Genomic DNA, 12,319 nt, shown 5'->3' with positions numbered 1-12,319 from the left:
TGGTTGAGTCCATTGTGCATGTCCATTTATCATGTAACCCGTCTCAAGAGGACTTGGCGATGAAGGGGAAGAGGGGGTGGAAGTTTTTCAAATAAATAAAAAAGCCAAGATGTAGCAGCAGTGCAGGAAAACCATGCCTTAAAACATCAGACTATTGGGATCATCTAAAGCCACATCCACCCTACGGAGGAGGTGGGGTTGCGGGCTTCACGGGCCCCCCACACGATTGGGGGGATTCCTGGCCTTGTCACCCCCTGGCCGGCCAATCAGCTGGCTCGGGGGCGTGGCCTCCCCTATTTAAGGCAGGACACAGCCAGGGATCTCCCTCTTTTCCCGCCTCCCAGCTGTTCCTGCTTTCCCCACCCTCCCGCCCTATAAGGTTTTCGTTCCTTGACCTTGCTATGGACCTTGGTTGGTCCCTGTTGAGGGGCCTGGTAGGAATTTTTCCACTTGGCAAACTGGCACCAGCCACTTGGTTTTTGCCTACCTCAAAGCAAATCGTCACAACTTTCTGGGTATTGGCGGTTAGGCATTGGTATTGTTTAGTAGAGGGTAGTCAGGTAAAGGATTCCGGGGTGTGTAGCCCTGTCCGAAGCCTGGGGAGGTTGAGGGCCTAAGACACCCCCTATCGGTGACCCCGGGGGAGTTCCTAGTTGATGTGCATCAGCAGGACTCCCCCCACTGGTGGTTAACCCTTCCCAGACTTCAAGCGGACGGGCTGAAGTCGGATATAGTCGGGTAGGACCAATGCCTAAGCCAATTCCGCTCATCACCTGTAACCAATAAAGTTGTGGCAGGTGGAAGAAGATTGGAAGAAATTTAAAGACTATTTACAGAAACATTGCAAAATTAATGAATGTTAGAATGATGTTGGATTGAAGTTAAGGGGTTTATAGTAACAAGGTTTGAGCTATTATGGAAAAATGGAATGTTAAAGAGAGGGAAAGGTAAAGTTAAAATATCAAGATAAAAATTGAGATAAAAGTAAAGAGGGAAAGGATTTGCTGAACAAACAATTGTATTGGAATACAAAGGAGGGAGGTGTGGGGAAGTCTAAGAAACAAGCTAAAGCAAGAATTGTTTTGAAAGATGAAGTTGTTTTTAATTGTTGTTACTTTTTGTTATTGTTTTTATTTGTTATTTTTTTTTGTATTTTTCTTTTTTCTGTTTGTACTATATTGTGAAAACCTTAATAAATATTTTTTTAAAAAAAATAAATAAAGTTGTGGCCTTATTTAGGCCATTAACCTTAATAATTGTGTCATTATTTCCACGGGGGGGGGGGCGAGAACTCGCCACTCAACTCTGTGCTGTCGACACTGACTGGCAGTGCATCTCCAGGGCTTCGGACGCTCAACCTCTTTCAGCTCAGGCAAATAGGAAGAACTAAGAGGTCTCTCACCATTCCCTTCTCTGGGGGCTCCCGAATCGGTGAATAAAGTGCTCATGATTTTGTCAAAGTTGCAGCTGGGCTCGGCGTTGTCAGAGTCCTCCGCAAAGTGTTTCAGCATCTCCCGCAGGACGTCGTCCAAGGAAGTTGCCGTCTCGTCCAGGATGATGCTGGCTCTGGCGAGGAAGCCGTCGAGGTCACGGTGAGCTCGGACTTCTTCCTCGAAATTCTTTAACTTTAGGTACTGCAACGGAAAGGCGACGCCTGAGAAACGTTTCCCTAGCAATGAGAGATTCATTCTGCTCCATATTTCTAAATTTCTTTTTAACTCAAACCAATTTTTTTCGTAATTATATAAGTTTATATTTCATGATGTAAACCATATTCCCTAAATACTTAACCTTTTTATGGACTTCTATCTCAATATTTTGCTCTAAATCCTTTTTTTCCTTCTTCCTTCAACTTTTTGACAAGTAGTTTAGTTTTGTTCCTACCTGGCTTTTCCCACCTGCCTTGCCTAAAGCCCTAGCAGCCTTTCCCAGACCATGACAAAGGGCAGCTGAGAAAGAGAGAAGAGAATATTTTTTTAAAATTCAATTTCATAAGTTGCTCCTCGCCAACGAGTTATGCAAACATCACTTTGAAACAGTCAGGTGCATGATAGTTTCATTCAAGGAATATGCTCAAGCCAGGCTGAGGTCTTGAGCAGCTCAACCCAGATAGGAAGAAGTTGATTTATATTTTTATTTTAAAGGAGACTTAGGAGGTTCTGCGCAAGTCACCCTCCTTCGGCCTCAGTTCCCTAACTGCTTAATGTGAGCGGACAAAGTTCAATCTCCCAGCAGAGGTAAAGGTAAAGGTAAACGCACCCCTGACCATTAGGTCCAGTCGTGGCTGACTCTGGGGTTGCGGCGCTCATCTCGCTTTACTGGCCGAGGGAGCCGGTGTACAGTGTACAGTGTGCAGGTCATGTGGCCAGCATGACTAAGCCGCTTCTGGTGAACCAGAGCAGCGCACAAAAACACCGTTTACCTTCCCACTGGAGCAGTACCTATTTATCTACTTGCACTTTTGACGTGCTTTCGAACTTCTAGGTTGGCAGGAGCAGGGACTGAGCAACGGGAGCTCACCCCATCGCGGGGATTCGAACCGCCGACCTTCTTATCGGCAAGTCCTAGGCTCTGTGGTTTAACCCACAGCGCCACCCGCGTCCCTCCCCAGAAGAGGTACAAGACGACAAAGAGGGCAGACCCTGAAAAACACCTGGTCTCTGCCTTTCATTATGAATGCCCACCATCTAGGATGGAGCAGGAATCCCCGTCTGCGCTGCCAACAGTTTGCCCGGCCAGCTCCCCCCTCGGGCACAAAGAGCAAGACCTTCTGAGTTTCAGAGGTGCCTTCCTCTCCACCCAGCAAGCAGATAAGCGCCTTATGGGATTTCATGCGTTCCTTGCGCATAAGCTGCCACAGCCGCCGAGTGCGGAAGGAAGAGCCTGGGATAGGTTAACAGGCATGAATATACATCAAAGGCATCGCCCCCTTCGAGGGAGTGGGCTGCAGTGGAAGAATGTCGGCAGAAGAGATGAAAAGCTTTAGGAAGGCTGCTTTAATTTGCCAGGCTGCGGAGCTGGCACCGGTGCTTGTGAAACAGGAAATCTAACTTTCCTTTACGGTAATTATGCAGTCATCGCCGCACCGTTCATTGGCAGGGGGCAAATGTTACTATAGCTATACCAAGTCGTAAATAAATACTGGCATCAGCCAGCCAGGATGGGGCACGAGGGTCCTGTGGAGAGGGCAACCGAGCTATAATTCATATGTCAGGAAGCGTGATTGCACTTAAAGCGGAATATGCTTTGTTCTGGAACAGACCACTGGGCTCCTCTACCTCAATGTTGCCTGCATAAAGGGATGGGGAAACCTGTGGTCTTCAGGATGCTGTGAGACTACATTTCCCATCATTCCTGTTCATTGGGCATGCTGGATGTGGCTGATGGGAGATGGAGCCTTTCCAAGCCAGAACTGAGAGCCTTCTGCACAATTATGCTCTGTGATTTGCCAGTATCAGACTCAGCCCAACGTAAGGAGAAGTCTGCCTTCTCTTCCGGAATAAGTAACCAAACAATTAAACCCCTGTGTTGCAAACAATTATCGGTAATATCCAAGGCAACACGATGACCAAGTACAACAATGCAATATCAATATAAACGCTTTACGGTATATAGTCTATTCGGAATATTGAACAATATGAGAAACCAAATACAGTGGTGCCCCGCAAGACGAATGCCTCGCAAGACGGAAAACCCGCTAGACGAAAGGGTTTTCCGTTTTTCGATGCGCTTCGCAGGACGAATTTCCCTATGGGCTTGCTTCGCAAGACGAAAATGTCTTGCGAGTCTTGAGATTTTTTTCCGCTCCCCAACCCCTTTTTCTAAGCCGCTAAACCGCTAATAGCCTTTTAGCAGCTAATCCGCTAATCCCTTAAGCCTTTAATAGCCGCTAATAGCCGCTAAACCGCTAATAGCGCTAAGCCGCTAATAGGGTTGCTTCGCAAGACGAAAAAACCGCTAGACGAAGAGACTCGCGGAACGAATTAATTTCGTCTTGCGAGGCACCACTGTAAACAGAATTCTTATAAATCTCTGAAAGTCACTAAATGGGCACTCTTCGTGGATTCTCGTCAAAACATAAAACCGAATGACTTTATGACCACAGCACCATAGATATTGTTGTTATACCATTCCATTCACCACATAGATGGGTTTATGAAGCATTTCTGTATCCTTCTGCTGTGCTGAAGAAGAATTCCACGAAACAGTGAGTATATCCGGAATCACTCTTCACAACATCTCTTTGCAGACCACTTTGGCAGCGTTGGACGTCATATAACAAAGCTTGTTTTCACCAGATAAGAATCTGACCCGTTGCTTCTTTCAGAGACTTGCATAGTCTACAAAGACTCTCAGAGGCTTATAAGACTTATGTTTATTTGGTTCTAGGTTCTCTTCTGGAATGGCAGAGGCGGTGAATGTTTTTGAGCTCATGGGCCGCATTTGCTTCTGGGCAACTTCTCAGGGGCCGCATGGGCAGCGGTGGGTGAGGCCAGAGGGAAAAGTGGGTGGAGCAAATGTCACCTTTGTGCAGTGGGCTATTTTCTGCACACGCACACACCCCTCTCTCATCTTTCTCAGATGCACTGCCAGAGTTCAAAAGCATATTCCAGGCAGGCAGAAACCCTCGAAAAAGATGCAAAGCAAGCCTGAGGAGGGAAGAATCTTGACGGCAAGAAAAAAAAGCAGCTGGGAGAGCCCACAATTGACCCCTGGGTCTGGGGGCCTCTTGTAAGGCAAGAATACCCTGTCAGATAGGTGACATATAAATAATAAAATTGTATTATTATTAACATTATTGTTATTACCATCCCCAGCATCATCAGAGGGAGAAGTACTGCACTAAGGAGAGTGAAAATCATTATTATTTCAGAAGAACATCAAACTTTAGGGATTTAGATGAACAGATTTTTAGATAAAGCAAGAGACACACATTTCCTCTACTCTACGGAAAAGTGAATGGCTGGAGAAAGGCTAAGCGCCTTTCTGCGCTGAGAGTGTGTTAAAGGCAAGTTATTCTTAAAAGACAACAATAACAAATAAAGACAATTGTACCTACTTTTCTTGATGTGTGTAATAAAACGCACCCAGCGCCTTCGCTTTCTGCTGGAAAAGAAGAGGAAAAGTTTCAATTTTAGGTTCGCAACACACCTAGGGGGAAAATCCCAGCTTTGTGACCCATGTTTTTGTATTTAAATGTTCATCCCACTTCATCTCAGAAAGGCCAGCTACTGGGCCAGACTACACATTATGGCGTTTGAGAGCTCTTGGTGAAATTTTCTTTCTGCGGAAGCAGCTTTGATTTGGGTTGAGCCATGGGGCAGGGGGCTCTAACCCTCCTCCGATGCGCTGCGCCCCCAAATCTGGTTTACTCCAACCCGCTGCTAACCAGGAATCTGAACCCTTGCATTCCATGGTTAATAACAGCTTGGTGGAGAGATGATCAGGATCTCCACCACCACTAGGTCAGAGCACACATGGAGTCCTGTGTCCACTTCTGGGGGACCCCAATTTAAGAAGAATATTGACAAGCTGGAAGGTGTGCAGAGGAGGGCAACCAAGATGATCAAGGGTCTGGAAACCAAGCCTTATGAGGAACAATCACAGGAGCTGGGGATGTTTAGCCTGGAAAAGAGGAGACTGAGTGGAGATATGAAAACCATCTTCAAATATCTCATGGAAGAGGGAGCAAGCTTGTTTTCTCCTGCTCTGGAGGGCAGGACTCAAACCCATGGCTTCACGTTACAAGAAAGGAGATTCCGACTGAACATCAGGAAGAACTTTCTGGCAGTAAGAGCAGTTTGACAGTGGAACGGACCCCCTCGGAAAGTGGTGGTTTCTCCTTCCTTGGAGGTTTTTCAGCAGAGGTTGGGTGGCCAACTGCCATAGATGCTTTCGTTTAGATTCCTGCATTGCAGGACCCTCAGTAGTGGCGGAGTTATGGGTGTGCAGGAGGGATGGCTCGCCCCGGGCGGCACTGGACCTGCAGGGCATCTGAGCCGCCAGGGAGGCTGTCTACCAGCTCCATCTGGTATGTAGACTGAGACCCTCCCTGCCTGTGGACTGTCTCGCCAGAGTGGTGCATGCTCTGGTTATCTCCTGCTTGGACTACTGCAATGCGCTCTACGTGGGGCTACCTTTGAAGGTGACCCGGAAACTACAACTAATCCAGAATGTGGCAGCTAGACTGGTGACTGGGGGCGGCCGCCGAGACCATATAATACCGGTCTTGAAAGACCTACATTGGCTCCCAGTACGTTTCCGAGCACAATTCAAAGTGCTGGTGCTGACCTTGAAAGCCCTAAACAGCCTTGGTCCAGTATACCTGAAGGAGTGTCTCCATCGCCATCGTTCTGCCTGGACACTGAGGTCCAGCGCCAAGGGCCTTCTGGCGGTTCCCTCACTGCGAGAAGTGAGGTTACAGGGAACAAGGCACAGGGCCTTCTTGGTAGTGGCACCCGCCCTGTGGAACGTCCTCTCATCAGATGTCAAGGAAATAAACAACTACCAGACTTTTAGAAGACATCTGAAGGCAGCCCTGTTTAGGGATGCTTTTAATGTTTGATGCATTACTGTATTTTAATATTTTGTTGGAAGCCGATCAGAGTGGCTGGGGAAGCCCAGCCAGATGGGCGGGGTATAAATAATAAATTATATTATATATATTATATCTTTCCTGGCTGGAGGGCGCCCAGGAGGGATACGACGGCTTGGACTCCCTGCAGGCCCAGCGCTGCCCGAAAAAGCAGCACAGGGCCGGCACACGCCTGGGACACAACCACTCCGGCCAGTGCCGGATTTACGTAAAATCTAAACAAGCTATAGTTTAGGGCTCCACTCTCTTGGGGGCCCCCCAAAAAATTAAAGGAAAAAAACCTAGAATCATAGAGTTGGAAGAGACCACAAGGGCCATCGAGTCCAACCCCCTGCCAAGCAGGAAACACCATCAGAGCACTCCTGACATATGGTTGTCAAGCCTCTGCTTAAAGACCTCCAAAGAAGGAGACTCCACCACACTCCTTGGCAGCAAATTCCACTGTCGAACAGCTCTTACTGTCAGGAAGTTCTTCCTAATGTTTAGGTGGAATCTTCTTTCTTGTAGTTTGGATCCATTGCTCCGTGTCCGCTTCTCTGGAGCAGCAGAAAACAACCTTTCTCCCTCCTCTATGTGACATCCTTTTATATATTTGAACATGGCTATCATGTCACCCCTTAACCTCCTCTTCTCCAGGCTAAACATGCCCAGCTCCCTTAGCCGTTCCTCATAAGGCATCGTTCAACCTAGATGTACATTTCCGAAATAGAAGATAAAAAAGAAACGAAATAAAGCCTACATACAGCAACAGTGTTTTGTGTTGTGTGGGCTCCTATTTGTTATGTGCAAATGGCTTTAGATACCTATTAGGTCCATAAATTACCATATAGCATATATTCAACACAAAAAACAGCGGCAATTTGTTGTCGACAAAGGACAGGTGGACATATAATAAAGGGCCCTATTACCTTCAGTAGCTGAGGGCCTCATCAAACCTAAATCTGGCCCTGCCTCGCCCCCATGACATAGAGTTCGCATGCATCCCCCAGGCACCGGCGGGACTTCCTAAGTCGCTGGCCCTCAGGATCCCTTCCAACTCTTCTATAATTCCATGATTCCATTCTTCTTATAAAACGAAAATGACTTTGAGAGGTCCAAACACGGAGCTCCAAGGATACGTCCCTTTTTATTGCATTGATGATGATTCACGCTCACAGTGCTTTCAAGGCAGCTAGAAGCGACGCTGCTTTTAACCAGGCCTTTGGTTGTCATGATTGACATCCTATACCCTTTTAAAATGTGGCTCGTTTGGGGAGCCTGTGTGCGTTATTGGGTTATTGTATTCATTTTGATTTTATATATTGTGATCGTTTCTGTGAACCGCCCTGAGACCTCTGGGTATAGGGCGGTATTTAAATTCAATAAATAATTAAAATAAAATAAAATAATAATACTGCACCTACAAAGGTTTTGGGGCAGACACAATGATTTGCTTCCAGTCAGGACACGCCTCTCACTCGCTGCTGAAATCCTTCAACTCCTTATAGCGCCTGTTGCAGGCTTTTAATCCCCACCCATTCCTGGCTATTTTTTATTTTATTTTATCTTTTGCACTATAGGCTCTTCAAGATGCAGAAACTCTGAGGAAGCATAGCAGATTGCAGGGGGCTGGACTGGATGACCCGTGGGGCCCCATTCCAACTCTACATTTCTATGATCTATGAAGACAGGCCGGCCTTCACAGCTTTCCCATGTGAAGCGGTAATATACGTTTTGGCCCCGTTTTCGGAACGATCGCATGCCAGCCATTCTGGCCCAATACAGATGCTCCTGACCTTATGCACTTCTTATTGTTTCATAAATACAGTTTCTTTAAAACCCCCACCAGCCTTTCGTGACGTGCATTAAATTCCTAGGGATTGCAACCGGCTATTCATCAGCCCTGCAGCAAAAATGCCTGCCACTTACCGAAGAAATATTGAAGCAAATATGCTGACAGGAGCAGAACTGCTAACCACAGTCTTGTCTTGTCTTCCTTCAGAGAAGAACATACATTCCCCCCCCCCCTCCTATTGTCTTTTAAAAAAACACAAACTGATGTGGAGGAATCCAATAAAAATATGCAAATAATTAGAAGCAATGTAAGAGGAATCTAGCATGGCTTTGCTGACGAATCAAAATCTGCTTTCCCAAAACCTGAGTGGCAGAATGCCCACGCCATTAGTGTAATTATATGCTGACTTGGGCATGAAATTTATGAAGGATTTGGGGGGGGGGCAGAAACGCCTTTGCGGCCCAGGTTTCAGAGGGTTAAAAAGACCAACTTGCTTCTTTAATTCATCAATCGGCAAATCAGGAGAGGCAGTTTTAAAATTAGGGAGATATGAATGGGGAACATTGGAAAGATGCCTTATGCAGAGGCAGGTGGTCTGTCTTCTTTCCTATGCCATAAGAATGGAAGAAGAGTCCTGCTGTGGCCGCTAAGACCATATAACACCGGTCTTGAAAGACCTACATTGGCTCCCAGTACGTTTCCGAGCACAATTCAAAGTGTTGGTGCTGACCTTGAAAGCCTTAAATGGCCTTGGCCCAGTAGACCTGAAGGAGCGTCTCCACTCCCATCGTTCAGCCCAAACACTGAGGTCCAGTGCCGAGGGCCTTCTGGCAGTTCCCTCCCTGCGAGAAGTGAGGTTACAGGGAACCAGGCAGAGGGCCTTCTTGGTGGTGGTGCCTGCCCTATGGAATGCCCTCCCATCAGATGTCAAGGAGATAAATAACTACCTGACTTTTAGAAGACATCTGAAGGCAGCCCTGTTTAGGGAAGTTTTTAATGTCTGATGTTTTATTGTGTTTTTAGTATTCTGTTGGGAGCCACCCAGAGTGGCTGGGGAAACCCAGCCAGCTGGGCGGGGAATGAATGAATGAATGATTACAGTCATACCTCGGATTACAGATGCTTCAAGTTGTGTTTTTTCACGTTACGGACCAGGTTTCGGCAGTCGTGCATGTGCAGAAGCGCTGAATCGCAACCCGCGTGTGCACAGACACAGGTTGCAAATGCTGCGGGTTGCGAACGTGCATCCTGCACGGATCACATTCGCAACCCAAGCATCTACTGTAGTACTACTACTATTATTATTATCATCATTATCATCATCATCATCTGGCCAATGGCCCATCTAGTCCAGATGAGGAATCTGGTTCACAGTGGCGAACCAGATGCCTCATCAGGGAACCACAAAAGCAGAATCTGTGCACAAAGAGGCCTCTCCCCTCCTGTGGCTTATAGCAACTGGCATTCAGGAACATTGATGTCTCCAACTGCAGAAGCACAGCTTCACAGTGCCTGCGAAAGAACCACCAACCAAGGGCTCAGAACAGTTCCCTCTGCCTCACAACCAGTTCCGGTCCGGTCAACATCCTGAACATCTATGCACCCACTATATGCTTTGATGTACAAACCAAGAACCAGTTCTATGAGGAACTGGTCCGGGCTGCCAGGAGGGTCCCAGATTGCGAAGACCTCTTCCTAGCTGGGAGGTTTCAATGCCAGAGCTGGGGACGATCATCACACTCAGGACAACTGCATAGGTCATCATGAATAGACCAAGGCTGTTTGAGCTGTCATAGGTCATCATGAATAGACCAAGGCTGTTTGAGCTGTCATAGAATCATAGAGTTGGAAGAGACCACAAGGGCCATTGATTCCAACCCCCTGCCAAGCAGGAAACACCATCAGAGCACTCCTGACATATGGTTGTCAAGCCTCTGCTTAAAGACCTCCAAAGAAGGAGACTCCACCACACTCCTTGGCAGCAAATTCCACTGTCGAACAGCTCTTACTGTCAGGAAGTTCTTCCTAATGTTTAGGTGGAATCTTCTTTCTTGTAGTTTGGATCCATTGCTCCGTGTCCGCTTGTCTGGAGCAGCAGAAAACAACCTTTCTCCCTCCTCTATGTGACATCCTTTTATATATTTGAACATGGCTATCATATCCCCCCTTAACCTCCTCTTCTCCAGGCTAAACATGCCCAGCTCCCTTAGCCGTTCCTCATAAGGCATCGTTTCCAGGCCTCTGACCATTTTGGTTGCCCTCCTCTGGACACGTTCCAGTTTGTCAGTGTCCTTCTTGAACTGTGGTGCCCAGAACTGGACACAGTACTCCAGGTGAGGTCTGACTCATTCATAATGAACGAGAATAGACCAAGGCTGTTTGAGCTGTCCTCTTATCACAGCCTCTGCATCACAAACACGTTCTTCTCCACCAAGGCGAAACACTGAGAGTCCTGGGGAACCAAAACTGCACACACACGTGTGTTCCTAATGCAGCCTGCCTCGCCTTACAGGGCTGTGCTGAAGATTGCTAAAGCCAGCTTCCCCAACATGGTGCCCTCTTCTAGACTCCAATTCCCATCAGTCAACATACACAGCCAATAGCCAGGATGATGGGAGGGAGCTCTGGTCCAAAATACCTGGAGGGCACCAGGTGATTTAAGGGATGGAAGATACACTCGAAAACACTTGAGATGCAGTAAAGAGCTGCTTAGCTCTGCTGACATTATACAACTGACGTCGTAACTTTTTTCCTTCGCCTGTTTTAATACTTCAAAAGCAGCTCTCATTACTGGAGCCGAGCGAGCTGTTCAGAGATTTCTACCCAGGATCTCTCTCTCCTAGGTCAGAATTAGTCATCCGTTCCTATTTGCAGAAAGAAAACACAAACACCTAATTGGAATCATACTTAAAAATAGGAAAATAGCTCGCACCTAAATCTGAAGAAAAACAAAAGCCGGCCTGTGTTGAGTTTTTCTCTTTTGTCTTTTCTGAGCTTTTAAGACCACCTCATTATTATTCCTATATATATATATATATATATATATATATATATATATATATATATATATTTCAGGGATGCGACTGAGACCTGGGGTGGTGCTGCAGATGCCGGCTTCATGTGGCTAGAGAGAAAAACAAAAGGGATCCCAAGATATTACAACCTCTGCCAAACCCCGGAGAGCTTATAAGCAGGTGTCTGGAAGCCCATGTTATGTTGAAGGAGGTGTGAAACATCCAATAAGGTTTCCATCGCCCTTTTGGGTCCCTCGCTGAGCCTGGCTGAGCTCTGCATGCCAAAGAGACGGCTGTGTTGCCATCGCCATCACCTCAAATATAGCAGCCCCTTTCCCTTTCTCGTCGAAGGAACCTGTTGCATCCCCTGAGCTGTGGCGATTTCACTTCTCACCCAGCGACAGAGCAAGCGGGGCTGAGATTTCCAACCCCCTGGAAGCCGCAGGTTTCATCGCACCCCACAATAACTTGCTCATTCTGTCAGACGGGGAAGGAAAAAAACCCCATGCTCCAGCGTGCACCGAGAATACACTGCATTCTGAAGTGTATACGAGGCTCAGAGGCAATTAAAGTGGGACCGTTTGGGGCAGACCTGCCAGGCGATGCAAGAGGATGCAAGGAGGGCCTGCCAGATCAGATGCCTGTGGAAAACTTGCAAGCGCAAGAGCACTCCCAGATCCTGTGGTTTCCAGCAGCTGATGCTCAAAAACGCAAAATAAACAGCAAAAACAGACAGACCTCAGCGTAACACTCAACATGGAAGCGTGGCACTCAAATCGGAAGCAAAACAGAGCACGTCCAGCTTCCGAAAAAAGTTCACAAACCAGAACATTTACTTCCAAGTTGTTTGAGTACCAAGGCATTTGAGAACCAAGGTACCACTGTGATTGCAATTTAAAAAGAGATGCAAGCAATCTCACCATAGAAAAGGAATAT

General features: G+C 47.0%; 1 protein-coding gene across 7 annotated transcripts in view; it reads right to left on the bottom strand.

The window, feature by feature from the left end:
- SLC4A11 (solute carrier family 4 member 11) overlaps positions 1-12,319 on the bottom strand; it is a 244,862-nt gene that overhangs the window by 81,818 nt on the left and 150,725 nt on the right. For 5 of the 7 annotated variants that reach the window (XM_083398303.1, XM_083398302.1, XM_083398297.1 and 2 more), the window contains 2 exons: positions 5,060-5,106; positions 1,403-1,634 (listed from right to left, as the gene is read on the bottom strand). In XM_083398303.1, the coding sequence (XP_083254429.1) occupies positions 1,403-1,634; positions 5,060-5,106 (279 nt within the window). The remainder of the gene's footprint in view (positions 1-1,402; positions 1,635-5,059; positions 5,107-12,319) is intronic. The other 2 variants (XM_083398299.1, XM_083398298.1) reach the window with 1 other exon arrangement.

This window comes from Podarcis tiliguerta (assembly GCF_965153285.1).
Source record: "Podarcis tiliguerta genome assembly, chromosome: 9".
Classification (NCBI taxonomy): domain Eukaryota; kingdom Metazoa; phylum Chordata; class Lepidosauria; order Squamata; family Lacertidae; genus Podarcis; species Podarcis tiliguerta.
Note: the sequence above shows the minus strand (reverse complement) of the source record. Positions and strands in the feature narration are given on the sequence as shown.